At 39.5% G+C, this 27923-nt stretch overlaps 3 protein-coding genes across 3 annotated transcripts in view; 1 reads left to right on the top strand and 2 right to left on the bottom strand.

The window, feature by feature from the left end:
- Positions 1 to 417: 417 nt before the first annotated feature.
- LOC130906595 (protein NipSnap homolog 2-like) lies at positions 418 to 13079 on the bottom strand. The gene is made up of 10 exons (XM_057821077.1): positions 12947 to 13079; positions 9606 to 9730; positions 9483 to 9528; positions 9319 to 9413; positions 9149 to 9219; positions 4882 to 5022; positions 4774 to 4805; positions 2597 to 2691; positions 2445 to 2528; positions 418 to 956 (listed from the first exon to the last, which is right to left on the bottom strand). Exons 1-10 carry the CDS (start codon positions 13045 to 13047, stop codon positions 892 to 894), a joined length of 855 nt encoding a protein of 284 aa, XP_057677060.1. The 5' UTR covers positions 13048 to 13079; the 3' UTR covers positions 418 to 891.
- A 464-nt stretch (positions 13080 to 13543) lies between these two features.
- On the bottom strand, positions 13544 to 15973 carry mrps17 (mitochondrial ribosomal protein S17). The gene is made up of 2 exons (XM_057821262.1): positions 15656 to 15973; positions 13544 to 15340 (listed from the first exon to the last, which is right to left on the bottom strand). Exons 1-2 carry the CDS (start codon positions 15776 to 15778, stop codon positions 15059 to 15061), a joined length of 405 nt encoding a protein of 134 aa, XP_057677245.1. The 5' UTR covers positions 15779 to 15973; the 3' UTR covers positions 13544 to 15058.
- Positions 15974 to 19594: 3621 nt separating this feature from the next.
- Positions 19595 to 27923, top strand: part of LOC130906212 (fibroin heavy chain-like) — a 40371-nt gene continuing 32042 nt past the window's right edge. The window contains exon 1 of the mRNA XM_057820274.1: positions 19595 to 19788. Within this exon, the coding sequence (XP_057676257.1) occupies positions 19595 to 19788 (194 nt within the window). The remainder of the gene's footprint in view (positions 19789 to 27923) is intronic.

The raw sequence follows: 27923 nt of genomic DNA, 5'->3' as shown, positions 1-27923 counted from the left end.
TTTCATAACAACACTGTGTGCTACACATTAATCTGTTAGAAAAATCAATGAATCTGAAACTGGAAAAAACACTAAATATTTGTTAAAACAAAATTTTTGTTGACAACTGTATGACAGCATTATTCAGTTTTTTTTTTTTTCTATTGTTCGTTAAACAATGTTTGGACTATTTGTACCCCCTGGCATACTTGTATGTTTATTTTTGGTTTATTGGTTTGGTTGATTGTTCACCTTTGTCTCTTTATCATGTTAATAATAAAAATAAAAATCTTCAGTTTATTTCCCTACTGATACTTGCCTTAATTTCATATTTCTAATGACAAAGTACTGAAAGCTTCACCTCATGGTAACAAAAATTTAAGGAAGCATATTGTAAGCATAAGTCACCCTTCATGGTTTATCTTATGTGCTTTGAAATAATACAACAGATGTGTTCATTAGAATTTTAATTTCATTATGTACAACTATATCATTCAGGCAGATTATTCCACAAGATTTTGTACACAGTGACATGATCCTCCACACAGGAAGTGCTGACAGCCCCGCCACCACGCGATTAGCAGCCTAGTCATTGAAGTCACTAAGACTAACAAACCAACATGCTCAAATCACCTTCAGTAAAGACCAAATTCTACTTTTCTGGAAGCTTCAACATGTTCTTCAGAAAAACTAAACACATCCCCACGGAAACCAAACCGGGACTTGTAACCTATTTCTCTGCTGCTTTTGTATGTTCATTGCAAAAACCAATCAAGGTGAATCAGTAAACACTTCTCGGGAAGACGAGAGGGTCTTCCTCCGTGATGACGATGATGCTGACATGTCGTAAGCGCACTCGAAGCAAATTCAAGCACAACATCCTCCCGTCGGCCACCACGGGAGGGGCGTGGCTTACTTTAAGGACGAACTCTTCAAAGGAATCATGACTCGAGATTCCATGTGCTGAATGAGTGGCACTACATAAACCCAGAACAACACACCAGTTAATGAGAGAAAAAAAACAACACGCGTCATCACGGCTTAATTTTTTTTATGTGTCAATTAGATGTGCAACCATTAACCGATTAATCGACAATTAATCGTTTAGCAAATTAATCGACAAATATTTTAATAACTAATCAATCGTTTAACACCATCTTCACCTTGCTCAAACTCTTGAAATGATAACATACATTTAACTTCTCAGTTATAAATATCATATTTCTTCACTATATTTTGCTAAAGCAACACTTGGTAACTTTTCAACCTTTATGAAATATTTTCATAACATTTGTGATATGTCGACTGAAAACCAGTTGAATGACACCTCTTTTATATCTTGAGAGGGTCTGTATCACTTTCACTGGTACCAATTACCTTAGAGAAGGGTGGCAGGAACCCTGCTACACAAAAAACTACAAATGTGCTGAATGATTTACGGCATACTGTACGTCCCATCCCCATTCCCCATTCATTATGAAGACAGAAGTTGATGCAAACTTTTTTGCGCGAATTATGCAAAGATGGCGCAGCAACAAGAGACAAAACGTTTTGTCTGAGGAGGGAAAAAAAAAAAAAGAACAGAAATGTTGTTTAATCCATCTGCAGGCGACCGGGAGATTGATTTTTGATTGATTGATGATTTTACGATACTGCGAGTGTGCGCTGGTCCTCATAGGAAACGCAGTCTTCCTTAAGGCAAAACACTACCGCTTTTGTCCACCGGCTTTGCTAAAATCGACCAAAACTGAAAAGCTACCAAGTGTTTCTTTAAGTCAAAGTAGGACATGAATAAAAATCTGCTTTTATTTTGGAAAACAATTCACATTTTTGCCAATTTTCGGACATCTTACTCTCCAAATTAGCTTCTTAATAAGGCTGCAACAAATAATCGATTAATAAATTAGTTGCCAACAAATTTGATAATTGATACAGTTGTAGGCTGGATGCTGTAATAAAATAGTCCTCCATTTTGACTTCATCGTTACTTACAACATGCCAAAAACAAAACAACTTCAAGGTAAATTATGAAGGTAATTGGGAAAAAGTGACATTTATCCGATTAACTGATTATGAAAATAAGTGTTAGTTGCAGCCCTAGTGTCAATTATACAGCCGTGAAGTTGGGCCCCATCAGATGCAAATTTACATAAAAATGATGTCATTCGTATGTGTTACGTTTGTGCTGTTTTTTTTTTTGTTTGTTTATTTGTGCTGCACAGCTTTTGTAGATACAGTATTCTGCTTTTAATTTTTAATAATGATGTCACGCACCCCACCATTTACTGTAAAATAAACCCAAAGTGGTGCCGGTTGTTTGTACCGCAAAAAATTTCGTTTGTGCTGTTAATCGTTTTTAAGATATTTACAATTCTTTTGTAGGTCAATCTGAGGTCAACCTGGTACGTGTCGGTGTGCAATGAACTAATGAAAATGAGGAGTTGCGTAGCTTAATGTTGACCCACCTGTATAGTAAACAACCTCGTCCCAGCCTTCTCTCTGCCAGGCTGCATTTCGAATGTTTTCCCTGGACTGAAGATCTTTGTAGGCTGAAAAACGATCGGAAAATCAGAATCAAAAGCCCAAACCTGATGAAGCAAAATGGCTTGGCGCTCACCCCATAAGTGGTGAACTTGATACAAACTTCCGATCTGGGAGAAAAAGCCACCCACGGCTTCCTGGTTTTGCTGGCGGATCTCAATGGCGCGCGCCCTGCAGAGACGAGTGCAACGTATGGGTCAGGCGACTGAATTTGAAGGGACGCTTGAATTAATTAGTCCCAGTTCATTAGCGGACACCCCGATCAGCTGCGCCGAGCCCAGACGATGTTTATCGCGACTTTGATTCCAACGACTGCAAACATCCACTTCAGAGTGGGTGGGCAAACTACGGCCCGCGGGCAACACGAAAGGCGAGAGGGGGGCATCAGGGAGGTCTTGCACATCGAGAATTTACATCATCAACAGCAGATAAAATATAGTGAGGAGCAGAAGCGTTTACACCCATTGTGATTTTGCAAGTTCACCCACTTAGAAAATAGGTAGAGGTCTGAAATTTCAATCATAAAAAAAAAAAAAAAATCCGAAACTCATATTGTATGATTTTTCAAGAATTTAGTTGTAATTTACTGGGGTTCATAAGTATTTGTACCCGAGAAAATCAGTGCTAATATTTAGCCTTTGCTTGCAATTACAGAGGTCAGACGCTTTCTGTAATTTTTCACCAGGTTTTCACATACGGAAACAGGGATTTTGGCCTATTCGTCCACACAAATCTTTTGTAGATCTGTCAGGTTTTGGGGCTGTCGTTGAGAAACACAAAGTTTCAGCTCCATCCAAAGATTTTCTATTGCATTGAGGTCTGGAGACTGGCTAGGCCACTCCAGAACCTTGATATGCTTTTTACGAAGCCACTTATTGGTCAGCTTGGCTGTGTGCTTCGGATCATTGTCATGTTGGAAGATCCGGCCACGACTTCAAGTCTCTGACTGAGGGAAAGAGGTTGCGGCTCAAAATCTGACGATACATTTCACCATTCATCCTCTGCTTTATACAGTACAGTCGTCTTGTCCCTGTTGCCGAAAAGCAGCCCCAAAGCATCAGGTTTGCACCTCAATAATTCACAGTGGGGATGGTGTTTTTGGGATTGTACTCATCCTTTTTCCTCCACACACGAAAAGTAAGGTTTGCACCAAAAAAAATTCTACTTTGGTCTCATCTGACCACAGGACTTTCTCCCATGAACCCTCTGCATCATTCAGATGGTCCCTGGCAAACCTCAGATGGGCCTTCACATGTACTGGCTTCAACAGGGGAACCTTCTGAGCAATGCTTGATTTTAAACCATTGCACTATAGTTTTCTACTGACAGTAGCCTTTTAAACTGTGCATCCAGATCTCTACAGGTCATTGACCAGCTCCTGCCGTGTAGTTCTAGGCTGAGCCCTCACCTTTCTCATCATGAGTGATGCCCCACAAGAAGACATTTAACATGGACTCCCAGTCAGAGTTAGATTAACAGTCATGTTTAGCCTTTTCCATTTTCTAACAACTGCTGCAACTGTTGTCTTATTCTCACCAAGCTGCTTTCCAATTGTCCCATAGCCTTTTCCAGCTTTGTGGAGCTCAACAATTTTTTCTCTAGTCTTTCTAAAGCTCTTTCAGACTTCTATTTTTTAAGTAGGTGAACTTGTAAAATCACAAAGGGTGCAAATACTTCTGCTCCTCAGTGTATATCAACTTTTTGAGCTCTTGAAAAACCGCGAAATGCATTTATGCAATTATGTTTCGGTGACAGCCAATGAATTAACATGACGTCATGTGTTGCCAGGCAGTTTTCTGACACTTTGTAGCAATTTTAGCATTGCTAGATTTGTTCTTAAAATGTTTGCAACATGTTCAATTTGCAAAATTAACAATGTGCGCAGGAACTTAAACGTACATTTACCATATTGGGACATATTTTTTTGCCCAACAATTTCAATATGTTTTTTTAGGGGCCCATGTTTGTGCTTTAAAATAAAACTGAGCGCAAAAGTTTGCCCACCCGTTATCAACAAGAATTAACGAGTGCGTGTTTTCCAAATTAATGTCAGTCACGTATCACATGACAATTAAGTAACGTCGACCATGCCGCTTTTTTTTTTTTTTTTTTTTAAAGTCATGCAGAAATTGAGATGCTCTTATAATACCCTTGACTCAAACATCTGCTACAATCTGTAAAAGGCAATAAAAAAGAACATCAAAGTGCTGAATAGTTGCCCAAAAAAGCAACAAGGAAGTCACGAGGACTCACCAGTAGTTGCCCCACTCGATCATGGTGCCGGGCTGCAATGCAAGCAAATACTGGGGTGTGAGCTGACGCGTTCTAGGGTAAGGTGACAAGTCACAAACATTCAGTTACCCTGAGCTGGTATGACCGCAGTTCATAGATGTTGGGCCCTTCGCGGGGCTTGGGTTCATTCCAGAAGCTAAATTCCAGCAGCAGCTGATTCCTGCGAGACAACAACATCTTGCCGCGCTCCCGCCGATACTCGGAAAACATCTGCCGAACACACACACGCAGACAACACAAAAACGTGAACGAAGGAAGTGGACGGACACGAGGGCCGTGTTGGGAATCGCTACGAAGTCGTCACTAGCGAGGTGGCCATTTTCGACCACTGCTGTAATGTGTAGCAAGTAAAAGACAGAGGCGCCACAATTAACGGTCATCAAATAAATACTATAGTAGAGCTGTCCCGACTAGTCGACGTTGTCGACGTCATTGATGATGTAAATGCGTCGATGGGCAAAACATACCGTCGACAGGTAATGACGGGTTAAAAAAAAAAAAAAATTACATGCGGATAAAGTTTAGAATGGCGGGCGCTCGCGATACAAGCGGTTGTTACTGGCACCCCCAAGGGTGCCGCTGTTATTTCGATGTGACCGGCGTTGTCAGGTTGAGCAAAGAGGAAGAAAGTGGGCGAGCGAGCGAGAGAGAGGGAGCGAGATCGGTGAGTTGGAAAAGTGCGCGGGTAGCGCCGAGTTGAGTGGCTTCATACCCCACGTTTTTGTTTTGGTCAATAAAAGTATCCATAAAGAGCCATCGGACGCCTCTCGGTGTTTTTATGCATGCCGCCGCCTTCCTGAGGAGGAAGTCGGACGAACCCAGACGAACCGACGACAACGAGCCAAGTGAATCGCCGGTGAGGAGTTAAAAACACCGCCAATTTCCAAAAAGGGCAGAGTTGGTAACACGTGAAGGCGGCATAAAGCCAAAAAAGCGGACCAGAATAGCCAGAGCCTGGAATTATTTCAAGGAAAATATGGAGGGTGCCGCTTTGTGTACTCTTTGCTAAGCTGAGCTCGCATACCACGGTAGCACGTCGGCTATGAACGAACACTTGAAGCGCCGTCACCCAAGTGTTATTTTCGAAGACAAGAAGAAACAACAAGCTAGCGGATTGTAAGTCCATGCAACTTTCTAACGATTTTTTAAATGGAAGTTGCCTTTATATGCGTCGTATCAACGTGCATTTTTATTTAATAAAATAATTAATATAATTATATATTTTTTTTAATTATCATTAAATTTATTAGGATCATGGAAGCTCCCACTTGGGGAAATTATATACATATATATTCTGTATATACATAATATAATAAAAATATATATGGAAACACCACTGGCCTGCTTACTGTAATCCATGACTGCACTGTTATTTAATATAAAGTTTTACATATACTATACTATCCTATAAAATTAATACTATATATTTATTTTTTGTTAATGTGGGTATGTGTGCCTTTCATTCAAAATAATTGTGGTAATATTTCAGTGTGCCCTCTACTTTATTTATTTTCAGGTTAAAACAAACAAAAGTTTAACAGTTTTTCCCCATCCCCCAAAAATGCGAAATGCACACCAGAAAAAGCAGCTGAACTCACACAAAGTATTCTGAAAATGGTTGTCCGGGACATTGCAATTCATTTTAACATTTAGAAATATATAGACAATGACATACCACAAAAAGAGTAAGAACTGTTGACTCCTGTTAAAGAGGTGAAGTCACATTGTTTCCGTTTACATTTTTTTGCACTAGTTAATGCCAGCAGCATTTGACCTCATTGTTTGTGATTTATTATTGGTATTTATGATATTTATTTATACGTTAATAAAGAATTTAGGTGTTCCAAAATGTTTTTTGTGAATTACTAAGCTTGAACAGAAAAAAATCATTATTACAGTAGTTAAAAAAATAAATAAAAAATTACTAGTCGACTTAGGGCTGGGCGATATGGCCTTAAGTACGTATCACGATAAATTGAGCAGATTTACCTCGATAACGATAAATGACGATAAATTCGCCCAAGCAAACTGTTATATAATTTGAAAATTTGAATCAATGCATGGAATACAAATGAACAGTTTCTCGTTAAATTTATTTACCAGCTTTCAGTTTAACAATTGCACATGCAGTCTAAACATTAAGTATTAAAAAAAAATCTTGTAAACAATAAGAATTCTTGTGTGAACATTTATAACAGCTTGTATGACTTGAAAAATATCATTACTTGAATTTCATTAAATTCATTCCGCATTGTTATACACTAGATAGTGGCATGCGTTTAGATATTTAGAATAGATACAAATACGACACATCCACCTGCCCCCCCAGAAATTATACTTAATTAAAAAATAAAATGTTTCACAAACCTTTCCTTTCTTTTATTCGGCTCAATTATTTACATCTTAGGATTTTGGAAATCCTTACAGTATGCAATAAATAATATTCCTGTTCCCAAGCACTGTGCTTACTGTACTGTAATTTTTACAAAAAATAAACAATACATAGTTACTCCCCGTCATCTAGGACGAGCCACTTACAAGACTAGCACTGTCGTGTATTACAAATACTGCACATCTTCACAGACAAAAGCAATGACACAGGCTTAAAGAGGTCAACTTTAATTGTGTAAATCACACTAAATGACGACACGATCTCCTGGTTGAAATAGACGACATCCACTTAATTCTATTGAAGATATGTAATGCTGAGGCAATTTGTCAACTTTACTTTTAAAAAGAAACGTGCACTGTTTATCCAGTAGATGGGGCTCTTGCAGTGTGTCAAACAGTGATTCAATTTAGGGCAATTGTCTTAAAAGTGGTTCATTCTTTCAGAAAGCCTCGGTTTTTCCATCCCTATCTGGAACCTGTCAAGAGTTTACTTAATGTCGGGTGAAAGTTTGGCGAAGCTAACTTAAGCCCGACTTCATCCCGTTTACTTGTAGCGTTAGCCGCTAGCGTTAGCAGCAGTGTTGTTAATAACGGCGTTACAATATAACGGCGTTACTAACGGCGTTATTTTTTTCAGTAGTGGGTAATGTAATTAATTACTTTTCTCATCTTGGCAACGCCGTTACCGTTACTGAGGACGGAAAGGCATGCGTTACTATATTGGTCGAAAAGTCTGAGGGAGACAGACTCACCGAGACGACAGAGCAGAGCAGGAGTGAGGAGGAGGCAAGAAAGTTGTGACGAGGAGCAAACGCGATGCTAGGTAGCTCCAATAATACATGTTGTAGCCGATAGCCTACAAACTACGCCCGCATGTTATGGTAGATATGGTAGACATGGTAGATATCACATGTACTGTATATAGATATAACTAGATGCAAAATGACAGACATGGCACTGAATGCGTTAGTAGACAGCCGCCATCTTAAAGCAGTAGACTTTAGGACGGCTCTGTTGTAGAGAACCTTCCTAGCGAACCTAAGTAACTTTTTATCTAAAATACTTCTAAATCGGCAAAATCTTGACTTGAATCTATCTTTAAATGATGAAACAGTTTTAAAACTTTCATATGTCGAAAGTAGAGAGAAGGAACTAATGCAATAATGGGAGCAATTTTAACAATTTTTAACAGTTGATTCAGGGTAAAGGGTAATTTAGGGTAAAGAATTGGGCTCGGGCCAATTGTACCAAAAACCTTCACAAAAAAACTTCACATAGTGTGGCCAATGTTTTTTTTTTTTTTTTTCCTTTTGTTTTTTGAGGGAAAAAAAAAAAAAAAGTAATTATCACCAATTACTTTGCCAAGTAACTAATTACTCTTACATTCAGGTAATTGAGTTACTAACGCAATTACTTTTTGGGAGAAGTAATTTGTAACTATAATTAATTACTTTTTTTCAGTAAGATTAACAACACTGGTTAGCAGCTAGCATTAGCCTACCGGGCTTCTGTTTGATTGGCTTCCTGAAAACCATGTGACTCCAAACGTAAGCACACTGTCTGCTTTCTTAAAGGGGAATGAACATAGCCGAACAACACAGAGTCAAAGCGGGATGAAAAGACTATATTTTCTTCTTTTATTAAATTACCGAATTTACCGACATGGTCAAAATTACGTCGGTCATCGTGAAGAATTTCGGTAACGGTAAATTTTCGGTTTACCGCCCTGCTCTAAGTCGACTAATCGTAAAAATAGTCGGCTGACTAATCGGGAGGAAATTAGTCGTTTGGGACAGCCCTATAATATAGTATTGTCATTCATCAAAAATTACATAATTAACTCATTAGCTTTCAATGGCAGGACATACAAATACAGTAAAAATTCCCAACAAAGCCAATGTTCCATTTGTGTAAGAATATAACTTGTCAGCAGGGCCGCTCTTACCTTATTCTGCTTTAGTTTGTTCATAACTTCAGTCAGAGCTGGGTAACCTCCTCGATATCGCCATAAGTGCACTAAAGGCATTCATCAACACAAATATTGAGAAGGAAAAGAAACAAACTTTTTTTTCTGAACTATAGTTTGTAGTGGGGAAAACAAGTTGCAAAGCCGACCTGCCTGGTCTTGTTCTCCGTACCACGTGTTCCATGTTCCAAGCAGCTCGCACGGGTATTCCGGATCAGCATGAATGGAAGGCAACACACTCTCACTTCAAACAAACACATTTCAGAAGGTTATTTAACTTGAAAAAGTGACAAACAAAAATGTAGAACGTTACCAAAGTTGGTTGTAGTCGTCCAGGCACTCTGGCTTGACATTGTGAACTGCAAAAAAGGCGCAAAACATTTTCACAAAACCCTTCCGAGATACTTGGAGATCCATGCGGCGTGGTGATGCTCACACTGGATTTTGTACAGGTTGTCTTCTTCCTTCTTAGCTAGCAGGTGTGAGTGAGCGTCCTTGCGCGGGTCCACCTTTCTCACAAACAGAGACTTGAACCAGCTGTCTTGTAGCCCCGATAAACTCCTGAAACACAAAACAACACAATTCATAGAACGCTGGATGTAAAGCTACACAACTTAAAGCCACTCTATGGAGTTCAGCTGTATTTAACGGTTGAAGTTTAGGATATTCGCATTGAAATTTAAGAAGAGTTTGGTGCTAAAAAGGTACAATTTTGAGTTTGCATTTAAAATATTTTAAAGGGAACCTCGGACTTAAAGACTTGTAGGCTCTAATAAGCCACAATTGTTCTCTTTTACTAAAATACGTTATTAGAAACAGATATATTATTGCCACCGATTTAAAATCTATAATATTTAGTACGATTTGACCTACGAGGGATCCCATGTTTTCCGTGGGCGAAATTGCGGTTGAACTGGACTGGGAGAATAGCTGTGCTAGCTAGCAAGCGAAGCTAGTATGACGACTGGCATGATTTTGTCACATTCTGCTGCTGGTCAGATTGCTTTGTGACTGATGTGGGATGAGTTCCCAACGTCGTACCTACATCCAATTCCAGCTCATCAGCATTGTCTTTAAACCGATCCTAGGCGGCTTGCCGAGATACTGACTTGCTGCTATTTGACAGTTTATATCCCTTCTTTACTTCATTGCATTGTTTTTTTTCATTTCTCTGCCTATCACTGCGATTTTCACACATTTATTTTTTCTCATTGATCACGACCTAAGGTCACAGACCCTTTTTGTGTCTCCCTTTTCGCAATTTTCTGTGTGTTCAATAAACCCTTTTATGCAATCCCTATGTTATTATTGACTGCTTCCATGGTCAAACCAGCCGCACTTTCTTTTCAGTTGCGCTTCCCTGTCAGGTTTTACCACACAGACAGACAACGCATGTGAGTTGCGATTGCTTTATAAAGAAAATCATGACTCTATAGTCCTGTGGTCTACACGCTCGTCTGTCGCACAGGAAACGTGGGTTCGAATCCCGCTGGACACCTTCATACCATTCAGACCTTCAAAATCGCAATATACACTCACCGGCCACATTATTAGGTACACCGTGCTAATAACAGGTTGGACCCCCTTTTGCCTTCAGAACTGCCTCAATTCATCGTGGCATAGATTCAACAAGGTTCTGAAAGCATTCCTCAGAGAGTTTGGTCCACATTGACATGATGGCATCACACAGTTGGTGCAGATTTGTCGGCTGCAAATCCATGATGCGAATCTCCCGTTCCACCACATCCCAAAGATGCTCTATTGGATTGAGATCTGGTGACTGTGGAGGCCATTTGAGTACAGTAAACTCATTGTCATGTTCAAGACACCAGTCTGAGATGATTCCAGCTTTATGACATGACGCGTTATCCTGCTGAAAGTAGCCATCAGAAGTTGGGTACATTGTGGTCATAAAGGGATGGACATGGTCAGCAACAATACTCAGGTAGGCTGTGGCGTTCCAACGATGCTCAATTGGTACCAAGGGGCCCAAAGAGTGCCAAGAAAATATTCCCCACACCATTACACCACCATCACCAGCCTGAACCGTTGATACAAGGCAGGATGGATCCATGCTTTTCTGCTGTTGACGCCAAATTCTGACCCTACCATCCGAATGTCGCAGCAGAACTCGAGACTCATCAGACCAGGCAACGTTTTTCCAATCTTCTACTGTCCAATTTCGATGAGCTTGTGCAAATTGTAGCCTCAGTTTCCTGTTCTTAGCTGAAAGGAGTGGCACCGGGCGTGGTCTTCTGCTGCAGCCCATCTGCCTTAAAGTTCGACGTACTGTGCGTTCAGAGATGCTCTTCTGCCTACCTTGGTTGTAACGGGTGGTTATTTGGGGATGGCATGGCTTAGTGGTAGAGTAGTTGTTCCCCAACCCAGAGGTTATGGGTTCGATTCTCTGCCCTGATGAACTTGCCTAAGTATCCTTGAGCAAGATACTGAACCCCACATTGCTCCTGGTGCTGCGTCACCAGTAGGTAAATGGCGATGTAGTGTGAAGCGCTTTGAGCGCCTTGAAAGGTGGAAAAGCGCTATATAAATATAACACCATTTATTTGAGTCACTGTTGCCTTTCTATCAGCTCAAACCAGTCTGGCCATTCTCCTCTGACCTCTGGCATCAACAAGGCATTTCCGCCCACAGAACTGCCGCTCACTGGATATTTTTTCTTTTTCGGCCCATTCTATGTAAACCCTAGAGATGGCTGTGTGTGAAAATCCCAGTAGATCAGCAGTTTCTGAAATACTCAGACCGGCCCTTCTGGCACCAACAACCATGCCACGTTCAAAGTTACTCAAATCACCTTTCTTCCCCATACTGATGCTCGGTTTGAACTGCAGGAGATTGTCTTAAACCATGTCTACATGCCTAAATGCACTGAGCTGCCGCCATGTGATTGGCTGATTAGAAATTAAGTGTTGTCGAGCAGTTGGACAGGTGTACCTAATAAAGTGGCCGGTGAGTGTATGTATTTATAGAGTACCGTTTAATCCAGGTGAAGGGGGTTTATCTGTGAATGATGAAGATTGCTGCATATAAAAAAGGATACCCAAAGCCACGTCTCTGCACACTTGCTGCTTTATGAAGCAAAGCAAAAGTTAAGTGTTCAAAAAATGATAATCACGCATGTGCACATCCGATGGCGATATGCAACAATATATTGTGCGGGCCTAGTTTATATCTTCGATCTTAATAATATAAACTTTAGGAAAATGGTACAGTACTAGCTCTGTCCATACATACATCCATTTAAAGTACAGGAGTCATTTTGTGCTGCTTGGAGAGTAATTCCTTATTAGGGTTGGTGTTAAAACACTGACTTTAGTTTATTAAGGGGACATCAAAACAAAACTGTACATTCAAATGTGTCTGCGTCCTCCACTAGTCCCAAGAAGTTGACCCTGGAGTTCCTCTAAGCTGCTTTTAGACGTAACCCTTGAAAAATAACTTGAGTAAGAGCAGCATCTCGTCAGCCACTATTCACAAAAAGTTACTTTTCATTTCAGAATTTTGGTCGGCTTGTATGCACATTGCCAGTTACAATAAATCAAGTGCCGTTTGACCACATGTCGAGTTGACACACAAGGAACACTTGTTGACGCGTTAAGTGCAAAAGTGGGTTAACGACGTCACTCGAGCTAGAGGACGTTAGCTTTAGCCACCGAGGCTAGCAGAGTTTGACATTGATGCGGCTTCGCGACGCGAAATAACGCCACAAAAGTTGTCGGTGTGACAGTCGTGACAAAGTTCTTGTAGATTGAGACCAACCTGACGGAAAGATGAAACTGTCGGCTTGTCCTGAGTGTTTGTGGCGATACTTTAACGCTTGCCAGCCACTTAGGCGCCGTGCGTAGGATTACGGCCGCCATTTTGCTTGGGCAAACGTCAACCGACGGAAGCCCGCTGTCACCAAAACACACATTATTACAAAATAATTCAAAACTCTACTTTGGAACTTTCCACACTTTGTATTTAGAAGAGTATCGTGCCAGCGTTACGCATAATAAAAAATAATTTTAAAAAAAACATAATACGACCAAGTCGTTTATATGATTTCATCAAAGACGCAATTTGTGCTGAAACCAATTCTTGTTTTTTGAATGAATACCTTGACCATTATTATTAAATTTTTTTCCCTAACGGGGATCAGAAGCAAGTGGGGCAATCCACATTAAGGAGGCAATCAGCAGTAGATGTGCCCATGATTCATTCATCAAACCCCCCGTAATTTTTATGTTATATAACAAAAAAAAAAAAGAACAACCGACCCGAAAGAAAGAAAAAAAAGCAAAACAAAACAAAACAAAAAAAACAAAATTTGCCCCCCCCCCAAAAAACAAAACAAAAACAAAAAAACCCCGAAAAAAAACCATGACGAAACCCACCTTGACCATTATTAAACTGATGAATCGGATACCAAAAAAACTTTCATTTCCATCTCCACCTCATCCACTGCCATTGACGGCAACAGACGTCCAACCAATTTAATCTTGGATTGATCACTACCAGCTCTCCCAGTTCAAGTGGCTTGTCTGTCAATTGTCGTCAATGGCAGCAAAAACAACAATTTCCAGGTTTACAGCAAACTCACGAATAATGATAGTTATTGGTTTGGGGAGTGAATGTCAGGAAAATCTGCAAAAATGTATTTTTTAGTACAAGCAGCTCTTTGCAAAAAAGTTATACCGAGGAATCACACAAATAAGCAGTCTGCTTCCATGGAAAACAAAAAAAATTTGAAACTTTAGTACTGACAGGGTGAAACACAAATTAAAATAATGGCTCCAAATGATTCATATAGGACATAAACAGTTGTCTATTAATTTAATGTGGTTTTAGTCAAGGACCACTGGATCATACAAACCTTATTGTCATAAATTGGACAGTTTTAACATTCAAACTTAGAAATAGTTCAACTAGTTCAGCTTTTTATTTTTAAATTGGATTGAATTATACTAAGGACTAGTGCTGCAACGATTAATTCGTTAGGGAGAAAAAGAAAGCTTTGAATCACATTTTGCTGTTTCAATTATTCCTTTAATCGCAGTGGCGTTGTGATGGTGTTTTGAAAGTGTTTGCATTTAGTTTGTTTGAATATGACAACTCATTTAACTTGGCTGAATCCAGCTGCTCCCTGTTAAGATCAACATAAGGTACATTTCTGTTTGAGCTAGTTTTTATGCATTCGTGATTTAGTTTACAGGTATTTAGCTGTTTTTAGTGGGAATATGTGTTTGAACGATTTGTTAAGATCATTGTAATTTAAAAAAAAAAAAAAAAGGATTTTATAGCAGTTAGGTTAGCATACTTTTGCTATGCAAGTTAGCCAATTGTTCATTTGTTGTACTTAGATCCTCATTTATTCATACCGTTTGAGGCAAAGCTCAGGTGTTTTAATCTATTTTTAAATGCATTTATTGCTCTCATTAAAAGAAAATGCAATTCTGCATAGTATGAAGAAAAACTCTGAAATTGCACTTTGGATTTGCATTTAATGTTCTTTTGAAAGCACAGTCTTTGAAAGCCTTTTACATTCCCTACAATTTATTCTGCAACACATTAAATGTTCTTAACCAGATTACTCGATTATTTGAACTAACTAGCAAATAGATTCGATTACTGAAATAATCGATAGCTGCAGTAGGAAACATAATTTAAGCCATGAAATATACTTTGCAAAGACACTAAATTAGTGCAGCACGACTTTCTGGTGATTAGCACGTCTGCCTCACAGATTGGAGGTTCTAGGCTAAAAGCCGTGTTCCACCTTCCTGTGTGCAGTCACTGCAGTTGCCATTTGTCTCTATGTTCCCTGCGATTGACTGGCGACGAGTCCAGGCGACACACCCAAATGGATGAATGATCTTACAAATAATAATGTTATTGCAATCCCTCTGCTGAAATGTTCAAGCTTTGCACTTTTTGAGCCAAAGTTTCGCCATCGTCTTTGAGGTCGTCCAACGGCTCCAGGAATTCGGTGCCGGCAACACGCTTCCCTGTCAGCGGATCCACCACGCGGCCCACTTTGTAGACCACCTGCGCCAGCTCGTGTTTGACGTGTTTGGAACGCGGCTCGGGGAGCGCCTTGAGAAGCACCACATCACCCATCTCGCACTGCTGCATGGCGTCGTGGGCAAAGTATGTCTTTCTCCGGTTGTAGTACTGCCAGGAGAGAAAATAAAAATTGAAATATTTCAATGTCAATGACAGAAATAGATTGGACATTTTTTGCAGGCAAAGGTAGCTAATGAGTTTATACGGACCTGTTTGACTTTGTATAATATTCAAAAAGCCTTTGCCTCTCAAATTTATCGTGAACAACCGCGGTTAAACGTAATGAGACTTTTTTTTTTTTAATCTTACTGATGTAGTCTTCAAACTTTTGACTCCATGTGTACTTCAATGAGGTTGAAAAAAATTAAAATATATAGCTATCACTGTCTAATATGGGTATTGTATGTTCCTGTGCGTGTTCACCTTGAGCAGGTAGGGGTCGAGCACAAGCCTTGTGACGCGCACCTTGGCTGTTTTGCACATTTTCGTTCCGATGACTCGGCCGACAATCCACTTGGCGTGGACAGACGCTTGCTTCGCGGCCATTCTTCCAAAAATCCACACTTTTAGCTTGTGCTAAGTAAAGTGCTGCTGTAAATGCAAATGCGGAAAATATTTTTGTCGTCGCGTGAATACAACGGCAATCTTACGGGTTTACTGTGGACAAATGTTGAACTAAAAGGTCACAGACATCTTGAGCGTATTGCTATTTTTCTTCACGGCACCATGCACGGCCACTTTTGATGACGTCAGTACAGCGTAACAAAACGGACAAATGAATAGATTTCGCCAAAACTTAATTTTATTGCCTTTAAAAAAAAGAAATGGCTCTATTATAAATCTGTTATTAAGTTTTAAAAAATCTAAAGGGTCTAAAAACATTTTATTTGTTTTCCAAATGTAATGTTTTTGTTTAAATATTATTTTTATAAAACCCAGGCATATGTTTTACATTTTGTGTTTATGTTTAGCTTACGTATTATTTTTGTATTTTCCTTGTTTTGTTTAAATTTAGGTCGGATTTTGAACTCCTTGTTTATGAAAACACAAGCATATTATCACTATTCATATGAATTCATGATTACAAAATTGAAACTGATGATAAAGCTTTGTCCTTTCCGGTCTATCTTATGTTGTGACTTGCATTTTGTACTAAACGAGATTCCACATCCTTTCCTAATTGTCAAACTTTGGTTGTAGACTTTAAATTTTACACAAATACTCTTAAACTAAAAATTAAGAAAAGTTTTTCTACATTGCAATACCTTAGTAAGCTATCCATACTGTTCTAGCCTTGTGTATCACGTTTGATACACTCAGAATTTCATTATTTTGAGACTAATTTAGAATTTTGAAATAATTAAAAAAAAAAAAAACGATGGATGCAAGTCAACACATGCATCTGCAGGTTCCATGAGAAAAAAAATCTGGATTTAGCTAGGGTTATAGATATTACAGCGCTTATTACACATATTTATTTAGATTTTTCTTTTTTTATAAATTCGAAAAAGTACCATTAAGACCTTATTTTTTAGGTTTTGGGATTCCCTGACAATTGCTTCATGTTGCAGGCATTAAGGGGTTAATATACCCCTAGCGATGCGGAGGAGAGTACATGTTGATATACAGTGAAGAACTTAAGGATTTGAACACCCGCCATTTTTCAAGTTTTCCCACAGAGAAATCATGGGGGGTGGGCTGAAATTTTCATCATAGGTGCATATCCACTGTGGGAGAGATAATCTAAAAAGAAAAATCCAGATATCAAAATGCATGATTTTTAAACTATTTTTTTGTGTGATGCAGCTGCAAATACGTATTTAAACACATGAGAAACCGAATGTTAACATTTTGTACAGTAGCCTTTGTTTGCAAGGGGTCAAATGTTTCCTGTAATTTTTCGCCAGGTTTGCACACACTGCAGGAGGGATCTTGGCCCGCTTCTCCACACAAATGTTCTCTAGATCAGTCAAGTTTCTGGGCTGGAGCTGAGAAATACAGGGTTTGATCTCCCTGCAAAGGTTTTCTATTGGGTTTGGGTCTAGAGACCGGGTAGGCAATGCAAGAACCTTGATATGCTTCTTAAAGAGCCACTCCTTGGTTTTCCTGGCTGTGTGCTTGGGGTCATTGTCATGTTGGAAAACCCAGCCACGACCCATCTTCAATGCGCTACTGAGGGAAGGAAGTTGTTCCCCAAAGATACACAATACAGAACCCTAGTCATCCTCTCTTTAATACAGTACTTGTCCTTTCCCATGTGCAGAAAAACCCCAAAGCATGATGCTACAACCCCCGTGTTTCACAGTAGGGATGGTGTTCTTGGGATAGTACTCATTAGTCTTATTCCTTCAAACCCTGTGAGTGGAATTAAGACCAAAAAGTTTTGCTCTCATCTGACCACAAAACTTGCTCCCATGACTCCTCTGCATCATCCAAATGGTCATAGGCAAACTTAAGATGACCCTTGACATGGGCTGTTTTAAACAGGGAAACCTTTCGGACCATGCATGATTTCAAACCATGACGTCTTAGTGTATTACCAACAGAAACCTTGGAAACTGTGGTCCCAGCTCTTTTGAGGTCAATGACCAACTCCTGTCGTGTCGTTCTGGGCTGATTCCTCACTTTTCTTAGGATCACTGACACCCCACGAAGTGACATCTTACATGGGGCTCCACTCCGATTAAGATTGACCATCATATTTACCTTCTTCCATTTTCTAATGATCGCTCCAACAGTGGACGTTTTTTCACTAACCTGCTTGGTAATTGCCCTGTAGCCCTTTCCAGCCTTGTGGAGGAGTACAATTTTGTTTCTGGTGTTTTTGGACAGCTCTTTGGTTTTGGACATGATACAAGTTTGAGTCCTACTGTTTGAAGAGGGTGGACAGGTGTCTTTATGCTGCTATTGACCTCAAACAAGTGCATCTGATTCAGGATAAAACATGGAGTGGAGGGGGACTTTTAATAGGCGGATTAACAGGTCTTTCCGGGTCAGAATTCTAGCTGATAGATATGTGTTCAAATACTTTTTTGCAGCTGTATCACACAAATAAATTGTTTAAAAAAATCATGCATTGTGATTTCTGGATTTTTCTTCTTAGATTACCTCATTCACAGTGGACATGCACCTACAATGAAAATTTCAGGCCCCTCCATGATGAACAAGCAAAATAGCAGGGTGTTCAAATACCTATTTTCTTCACTGTATGTGCCACCAAAAACTAAATCTGAATTTCGTAACGGAATTTGAATTGCTCAAGTTGAATTTGAAATACTTAAACTGAAAAGTAGAAATATAAAATGGAAAATAGTTTTATTTCAGATGATATAATTCCAAGTAAAGAAAGATTATTCAATGCATGTAACAAACCACAAAAAATGAAATTTATTTATTTCAAGCAACAAAAGGTAGCATGGAAAATAAATGAATGATTTTAGTTGTAGGAAGTCTTTCTTTGACAGCAATAGCCTTCCAATCCATTTGAACTAACTACTAATCCAACTGAACTAAACCCTTCGAGCCCTGCCACTTCAAATGGATGGAATGTTTATCGCCCTAAGTGGTAGCCAGTGAGTTAACAAGTGCGCGTGAATTTGTGATTTTATGACGAAATGCATTGCTAAATTGCTCTGAAAAAAGGCGATATAGCAGATCGAGCAAAAAGAGTGGCTAAATTGGTAATAATGCACAAATGTGAGGTTAGCGGACCGGAAATTGAGAAGAAGAACTTCCTGTTTGGCTCCAAGAATCCAGCAACACACCGAGAGCCAAATGTTTGCCTTTTAAGGCAGCCAGCGCAAAGCCGCTTTCATTTTTTCCCCCTTCTTTCTTTCGATGACTTCACTGCTGGAATCACGTCACCCCCCGCGCGCTCACCCTCTCTTCTTATTATTCTTATTATAACTTTTATCATTATGATCACACATGATTACAATATTTATCCGCCGCTAATCTGGCAGCCGGTGCAAATATTTGCAGAGTGTGTGACATTGCACATGTTTGTCATGTTTCCAACGACAACACGCTTATCACACGTCTGCTCCAATAACAATTTTTGCACCTTTTTTTTTTCTTTGCGGTCATGTTACGAGACGAGCTTAGCGGTGAGCAGCTGCGATTGTTTGTTCAACACATCAAAAAGTGATGAGAACCATAGAAAAAAAATGGTGGAGGGTTTCATGTTCCACTCTTTTTTTTTTTTTTTAATCTGATCGTTCTGGACGGTCGCGCAGTTTTGAAGCCTTGTTTCTGTGAAAAAAAACAACACTGTTGCACTTTGCGCTGATTGGTGGCTGGAAGTCACATGATTTGACTTTGAGGGGGACCGTTCCAGTTGGACTTGACTTAAAGTTACCAAATATGGTTCCTATTAATGTCAGCGTTGTGTGGAGGGAAGAGGCGGGTCTTAACACCAAACAAGAGGAAACACGTGAAGTCAATGTAAGACGAGTGCAGAGAGCTCTAGAACAGAGGGCGATCACATTTGAAAGTTACATCATACGCAACAAGTGCGGCACAGTGGGCAAGCGGCAAGTGCGTCTGCCTCGCAGGCCGTAGCCTCAAGGTTCCAACCTACCTGTGGTGAAATCTAATGAGGATGTCTCTGTTTGATGACATCACCACCAGTGTTGTTAATCTCACTTTTAAAAAGTAATTAAGTTAAAAATTACTTCTCCCAAAAAGTAATTGCATTAGTAACTCAGTTACCTGAATGTAAGAGTAATTAGTTGGTTGGCAAAGTAACTGGTGATAATTTTAATGTTTTTTTTTTTCTCAAAAAAATAAAATAAAATAAACAGGTCACACAATGTGAAGTTTAAAGGGTTTTTGGGACAACTGGCCCTAGCCCAATTCTTTACCCTAAACTCAACTAGACACAGGGGTATTGCAGATATTGCAATAACTAGATAGTAATCTTTGCTATGTGTGGAAGTCATTTAATGTTGTCAATCAACCGTTAAACTGTGTTGTCAGTAACGCGGTACTGTAATCTGAATACTTTTTTCAGTAACGAGTAATCTAACGCGTTCATTTTTCTACACCAGTAATCTGATTAAAGTTAGTTTCCTTAGTGTCTCTGCGTTACTATGTTTTCATTGCCTCATAACGTATGTAGAATGAAGAATATTGTAGTCATGTACAAAGAGCATTTTGAATAGAAAATGCTAAAATAAAAAGTTCCCGGTACGTGTTTCCATGACAACCTCTTAGCTATTTCCTGTTTTGGTCTGGCGTCACGTGTTGTGGGACTGAGGCGGGTGGACATTCGCGCCGAGTATTGAGATGTTGCGAGGGAATGTTGATCTGTGGATATCCATGAATGAAGGTGAGTATTTTTCCTTCATTCTGGAGGGTATCAGCAAAAGGTTGGACCCCCTACATGCGCGGCCATTTCGTAGCTTTGCCGTAGTAACGACGGGCAGTCATCGCTCGAAGTTGGCAAGCTTTGTTTACATCATATGCGTGTTGCACATTTATGCCGTGAGGTGATGTGTTCGTTTAGCATCTGTGGGATGTGTTGTAAGTCTGATTGAGTGTAAAGTGCTTGGTTGCCCCCACGTTTTGTGGCCAAATTGACCGCGTGTGTGTTGAGAGGAGTACTTCCGGGTTGTTAATGTGCACGGCTGCACGCGCATCCGTGCCCGCCACCACCTTTGTGTTTATTGCACTGTACAATCCACTTGTGTGTTGTTGATTATTGTGCCGTCAGTTTGCATTGTTTTACATTGGCACTGATATGCTGTTAACCATAACCCGAAATTCTGAAGTTTTGACAGTAGGCTTAATCTTAGAGTTTGCGGGGTTTAATTGGTCGGTGGAGTTGATTTCAACAAATTACAAGCAGTTTGTCAGATATTTGTTAGTTTCAGGGCTCCGGAGTGGCTAAGCTAGCGCGAAATTCTGATATTCCCCTTTAAATTCAATCATGTCAGTCAATTACATGTGATGACATTTTTCTGTTGTCATTCTTATGTTGAGGCGGCAAAGGGAGAAAAATGGGTAAAAAGTAACTGATAGATTACTTTTAGAGTAACTTACTTTGATAATGAAGTAATCAGTAAAGTAACTAGATTACTTTTTTGAGGTGTAATCAGTAATTAGTAAATAAATTACTTTTTCAAGTAATCTGTGACAACACTGCCGTTAAAGTTGTTAAAATTGCTCCCGTTCTTGCGTTAGTTTCCCTCTGTCTACTTTCGACATGTATGAGTTTTAAAACCGTTTCATCATTTAAAGATAGATTTAAGCCAGGATTTTGCCAATTTAGGAGCATTTTAGATAAAAAAAAGTTACTTAGGTTCACTAGGAAGGTTCTCTACGACAGTGCCTTCTTGATAGGTCTACTGCTTTAAGATGGCGGCTGTTTACTAACGCATCTAGTTCTTTATACATGTTGCTAATGCCGCATCTACTTCTATAATATTTGATATCTACCATAGCATCATGTGGGCGTAGTTTGTAGGCTATCGGCTACAGTCAGGTATTATTTTGCACCTAGCATCGCGTTTGGAACGGCGTCACAATTCCCTTTCCTCCTCCTCACTCCTGCTCTGCTCTCTCGTCTCCGTGAGTCCGTCTCTCTCCGAGTTTTTCTTACGTCATTCAACCAACATAGTAACACATAGTAATGGACGCCTTTCCCGCCTCAGTAATGGTAACGGCGTTGCCAAAATGAGAAAAGTATTAATTACTCACTACTGAAAAAAATAACGCCGTTATGTTCTAACGCCGTTATTAACAACACTGATCACCACAAAAGCAGTGTTAAAAAATAATGCAAAAACTGATGGATTAGTTGCAAGGAGCACCATGTGTCAACCACGTGCTTAACCCTTTATGTGTTATGGGCGTTGAAGCAGGTCAAAGGTAACAATGTGTTAGCACTTTGCAGGAATCCAACATCAAGCAAGGAGGATTGCCAAATATCGGCAAGATGTGACATCATCCGCTGCCAAACGTGACCCCCGACTGTGCTCCCTTTGCGGGTGTCGGGGGGTTCCCGAGGTCCTGCTTAAATCCCCTAGCTATTAGGTGACTGCCGCCAATGTGCTTTGCATTTACTTGCTCGACTCTTTGCTTTTTCTTTGTCTTTGGTGAGCACAAAACACGATGTGATGTCACACGGCGGATGGTCCTTTCAAGCTCACTAGTGACCAGTCAGCACAAACAAAAGAGGACAGGAATGAAAAGCACATTCCGACGTAGGCCCCAAGATACTTGTACATTGGTATGTGGGATGGCTGTCACACAAAGGAAAGAAGAAACTCTGGAGTAGGGCTGCAGCTATCAAATATTTTAGTAATCGAGTATTCGATTGAAAATTCTATTGATTAATCGAGTAATCGGATAAAACATTTTTTAGGTAAAGTGCAATTATAAATACACATGAGAAAATAAGACATTTCCTCTAACATTGAACCATTTTCAGTCATTCAATGTCTTTGTTTCGATGTACATTGTTGAAAACAGCCAGGTAGGATTTTGAGTTTTTGCAGTGTTCAAAATAAATATAGGATACCTGCTGTATTGGAGCACATGAGGAACCAGTGCAACTTGGTGTTTTATCCAGCAATGACTACTGAACTAAAATTGACAGCTTTATTATCTCCGCAGGTGAAGTCTGCACATTGTCCCACATTAAAAGTAGTCCAGGCAAAATTCAACGATTCCTCAAGGCGCATAAAATTACTTGGATCAGTTTTTAAATTCGAGTGACTTGAGTTGCTCGAGTATTCGTTTCAGCTCTACTCTGGAGTATGTTAGCAACTTGTTAAGCGGTCACCATGTTTGTACAACATTGTAAAAAGCAAATATGATCACAACTTTTACCCCCCTTATGGTCTAATCTTACCCTGCCTTCACATGCTCTGGGAAAGATGATCCTTACCACTTGCTAATTGGTAATTACAAGTACGAACTGTTCATGTGCTTCTGTTGCCATAGGTAAAAAAAAAAACAATAGCAGACACAGACTTCATTTTGGTTTGTTGCATGGGCAAAACTGTTTCAATATATCTACTACATCAAGATGAGAATGCATAAAAATGCAAAACGTTAAGTTTTTTTTAACTGAACATTTTCACAATCAGTTAGTTAAAATAAGAGTTTAAAGGGAACCTCGGACTTAAAGACTTGTAGGCTCTAATAAGCCACAATTGTTCTCTTTTACGAAAATATGTCATTAGAAACACATATATTATTGCCATCGATTTAAAAATCTATTATATTTAGTACATGCTTTGACCTACGGAGGGCGCCATGTTTTACGTGCACAATGGATGCTGGGGAGATGACGTGGTTGAGCTGGACTGGGAGAAGAGCTGTGCTAGTGAAGCTAGGATGACAACTGGCATGATTTTGTCACATTCTGTTGCCGGTCAGATTGTTTTGTTCCATAGCTGTGGGATCAGTTCTCAACGTCGTACCATCATCAAATTGCAGCTCATAAGCAGTGTCTTTAAACCGATCCTAGGCAGCTTGCCGAGATATTGACTTGCTGCCATTTGACAATTGTATATCCCTTCCTTGCTAGTTTTTTTTAGTTTGTCTGACTCTCACCGTGGTTTTCCCTCGGGTTTTTTTTATTTTCATATTTTTATTTATCTCGACCTACTGTTACGAACCCTTTTTGTGTCTCCCTTTTCACGATCGCGTGTTTTTTGTGTGTTTAATAAACCCTTTTACGCAATCCCTATGTTATTGTTGTCTGCTTGTTGTATGAAGTGAGCCGCATTTTCGAATTCCATGTTCAAGCCAGCCACACTTTCTTTTCAGTTGTTTCCCTTTCAGGATTTACTGCACAGACAACGCATGTGGGTTGCGATTGCTCTACAAAGAAAATCATGACTAACAACATGCAGAACTATGGTCCTGTAGTCTATGCGCTCATCTGTCGCACGGGAAACGCAGGTTCGAATCCCGCTGGAGACCTTCATTTAATTGCTTTTGCTGCCCATTTTGTGAAATATTGACAGTGCTTTCCTGCTCATCCCTTTTTCGCTCGGGTTCAAACTGGACGGCCAGAACCGACGACATCTACTAGTTAAACTAATTTTTCAAATTTTATAAAAATGAAAACATAAAGAGGGGTTTTAATATCAAGTTATTATAACTCATACTAAAATCTATCTTTTAAGAACCACAAGTTCACTTTCCGTGGTTCCCTTTAAGAGTTATCATGCTGGCATAAAACAAACCCTGCAAATTGACGATACATCTTTTTTTAAAAAAACAAAACAACAACAAGTTATAGTTTCTTACAAATCACAACTACTTGTTCACGTGCCGCCATTTTGAAAAGTGAAAGCTCCACCCATCTTGGAAATATATAATAATAGATAATAATAATAATAAAATTCCAATTCTCCAGTAGGAAATACGACTTGAGGGGGTGTTCACATTCAATTTTCGACTAGACAAGTGGTATTTACTAGGGTTATTCCGATCATGTTTTTTGCTCCCGATCTGATCCCGATCGTTTTAATATGAGTATGTGCCGATCCCGATATTTCCCGATCCAATTTTTTTTTTTTTTTTGCTCCCGATTCAATTCCAATCATTCCCGATAATTTTTCCCGATCATATACATTTTGGCAATGCATTAAGAAAAAAATGAATAAAACTCAGACAAATATATACATTCAACATACAGTACATAAGTACTGAATTTGTTTATTATGACAATAAATCCTCATGATGGCATTTACATTATTAACATTCTTTCTGTGAGAGGGATCCATGGATAGAAAGACTTGTAATTCTTAAAGGATAAATGTGACTTGGTATATTGTGACTAAATATTGCCATCTAGTGTATTTGTTGAGCTTTCAGTAAATGATACTGTAGCCATTTCCCTGTTCTGCCCAAATGCATGATGGGAAGTGCAACCATGACTGTGCGTAGTGGCACCAATTGATATATCTTCTCTGCGTTGGGAAATAACACAGGGTGTTAAGAAAAAAATCAACTACTACCGTTCTTCCCCACATTGCTTCCCACGATATTTGTAATTGTTGCGGAAGGGATTGTAAGGCTTGAGCCAATTAAAAAATGGCTCCAAAGACTGCCAAAATTCGCTCTACTTATTTTACGCTGCCTTTTAGCTCCATATATAGGTAAAACGTCACCATTATAGATTGAACGCGACAATGCGTGAGTGGGTTGTGCAGCGCATGCATTATTTGCGTCAAATATTTTGACATGATAAATTTTTAAAAATTAATTACCGCCGTTAACGTGATAAATTTGAAAGCCCTAGTTTAAGCCAAAACTAAAGACTCTGGATGAGTGTAAGACATTTTGTTTGTAACGTTATATACAATTAGAAAACAATTTAATTAAAATATATATATATATTTAAAAAAGGGGCGGCACGGTGGCTGAGTGGTTAGCACGTCTGCCTCACAGTTCTGAGATCAAGGGTTCAATCCCGGGCTTCGGCCTTCCTGTGTGGAGTTTGCATGTTCTCCCGTGCCTGCGTGGGTTTCCTCCGGGGACTCCGGTTTCCTCCCACATCCCAAAAACATGCATGGTAGGCTGATTGAACACTCTAAATTGTCCGTAGGTATGAGTGTGTGCGTGAATGGTTGTATGTCTCCTTGTGCCCTGTGATTGGCTGGCAACCAGTTCAGGGTGTCCCCTGCCTACTGCCCATAGTTAGCTGGGATAGGCTCCAGCACCTCCGCGACCCTCGTGAGGAAGAAGCGGCATGGAAAATGAATGAATGAATAAAAAAAGGCATGTCCGATATTTTTTTGCCGATTCCGATACTTTGAAAATGACATGATCGGATCCGATCGATCGGGATGCCGATCGATCAGGACATCTTTAGTATTTATCATAAGTCCGACGTCACATGAATGCAGCAATAATCATTATCACGTTTGTGTTTTTAAAAACTTGATTTTCATATTGTGTTTTAAACTAACCATTAATAAGAATCTGTACTGAAAATTTAACATAACTAAAACATAGTTTTACTTACTATTAACATCTGAAGTAAATATCAACACAAAAACTGCATGTTATTAAGAAATAATCATGTTGAACTGCCATATTAGCACACACATTAGCAAGCTACTGCAAAACATCGTGCACACCATCATAGTCACTTCGTCCCATTTACCACATTTTTAATATCTTCACAGTAAATGTTCATAGACGTTACAGAGCGCACACATAACTAATTTCGCCAAACATGTAATAAAGGCGATGTAAAAAATTCCACTGAAAGTCTGTTCACTGTTCAAATAGGCCCTCTTAGTCTACTGACAGGATTAAGGCATTTATTTGCAGGAACATACACCTATACACACAAAAAAAAATCCTATAGTGTGAGCATGTGCATGACTTCATCCAGCATTACTGAGGTGTGTGTGTTCCATCGACGTCCAATCCAGTTTGACTTGGAAGGGTTAGCAACAATTATTCATATATTATACTAGAGCAGTCAGTGGCAGTGAAACCTTGTGCGTCTCAATGATTAGTTCGCCTTCTAAAGATAATTTCCAACATATTATAATGTACATGCATGTTGACGTCATGCTGAGACTTTACAAGCTGGAGAAACTCTGGCTATGCTTTGGATTTTCACTGGCAGCCACAGCACAAAACTAAATATTGTGCAGACAACTCCCCAGCTTTGCCAAATAAGAGCCCACCTCTCTCAAAAAGAGCCCCTCTCACACCCCCACCGGGTCGGGACGACTTACAAAACATCGCATTAAAGTGTTTACACACAAAGTGTGGTCATTTGGTGACATGGCTAGCAGTGTTGTTTGCATGTACGCACGCATAAACTCACTGCTCCTCGTAAGCATATTCTTCAAAATAGAGCTTTACTTGTGACATAAAACGATGCCACGGGAAAAAAAACAGATTTTAAGGATGTGTAACAAAATGTTGAGATATATGTTAAGTCTCTATTGGATTGCTGGAGAGACGAGTTTCTTGACAGAACAAAAATAGCTTCAACAAATGCAACTATGTCAAAGTAAAGCTTTAATTGCTGCCTCTCTGGGAGCTCGTGTGAGCCGGAGAGTGTTTTGCGAAGAGATAAGTCGATGCCAAAACCTACAAAAACGATAACCACAAAAACGATAAGACTTCTTAGATAAATGAAGAAAAGCATTTGTTTCAATTGAAGTCCCGTCAGCTTTGTCACAAATGCGCTCCCTTGTCGTGTTTGTCATTTTCTGTCGCATACGGGTTTGTTATCGAGCGGTTCTCACAGTGCGAGGTGGCGCCAAGACAAACTTCTCGCAATAGCGTGTGGTCGGATGCAAAAAACGTGTGGTCACTAGTTAAGGTTAGATACTACGGAGGGGTCGCTATCTGTACCTGCCTCACAAAAAAGAATAGCTATAGCCGATAGCTGTCAACAAGCTGAAGATTCAAACAGCAAACCCTAAAAATGTAAAACAGACAAACAGTTGCTACCTTCTGTAAATCTTCTGTATGACTCCCTGTCAATATCTACTGTATAAATATTTATTGGTTCTGAGCAGCAGTGAACACTCCAAAACTGACGTAAGAATCCATGAATGAATTTTAGAATTATGTCATTGCTTGTTATTGTTTAGTCTTCCTTTCACACTCGAGTCACTCACCCAACCTGAAGAAGATGAAGAAACACACCTGAGCACTTTTAAAATCAACTACATCTCATATATACTCCTTCATAGCCAAT

This window comes from Corythoichthys intestinalis, chromosome 18, assembly GCF_030265065.1.
Source record: "Corythoichthys intestinalis isolate RoL2023-P3 chromosome 18, ASM3026506v1, whole genome shotgun sequence".
In the NCBI taxonomy this organism is placed as follows: Eukaryota; Metazoa; Chordata; class Actinopteri; order Syngnathiformes; family Syngnathidae; genus Corythoichthys; species Corythoichthys intestinalis.
Note: the sequence above shows the minus strand (reverse complement) of the source record. Positions and strands in the feature narration are given on the sequence as shown.

Bases quoted from the DNA above. Each gene is read 5' to 3' on its own strand.
- LOC130906595 (XM_057821077.1), bottom strand. From the start codon at position 13,047: ATGGCGGCCGTAATCCTACGCACGGCGCCTAAGTGGCTGGCAAGCGTT. The intron at 9,220-9,318 runs GTCGGCTTTGCA...GAATGCCTTTAG, and splicing joins CGGAGAACAAGACCAGGCAG to TGCACTTATGGCGATATCGA. The intron at 2,529-2,596 runs GTGAGCGCCAAG...ATCGTTTTTCAG, and splicing joins TCAAGTTCACCACTTATGGG to CCTACAAAGATCTTCAGTCC.
- mrps17 (XM_057821262.1), bottom strand. From the start codon at position 15,778: ATGGCCGCGAAGCAAGCGTCTGTCCACGCCAAGTGGATTGTCGGCCGA. The intron at 15,341-15,655 runs GTGAACACGCAC...CTCTCCTGGCAG, and splicing joins TCGACCCCTACCTGCTCAAG to TACTACAACCGGAGAAAGAC.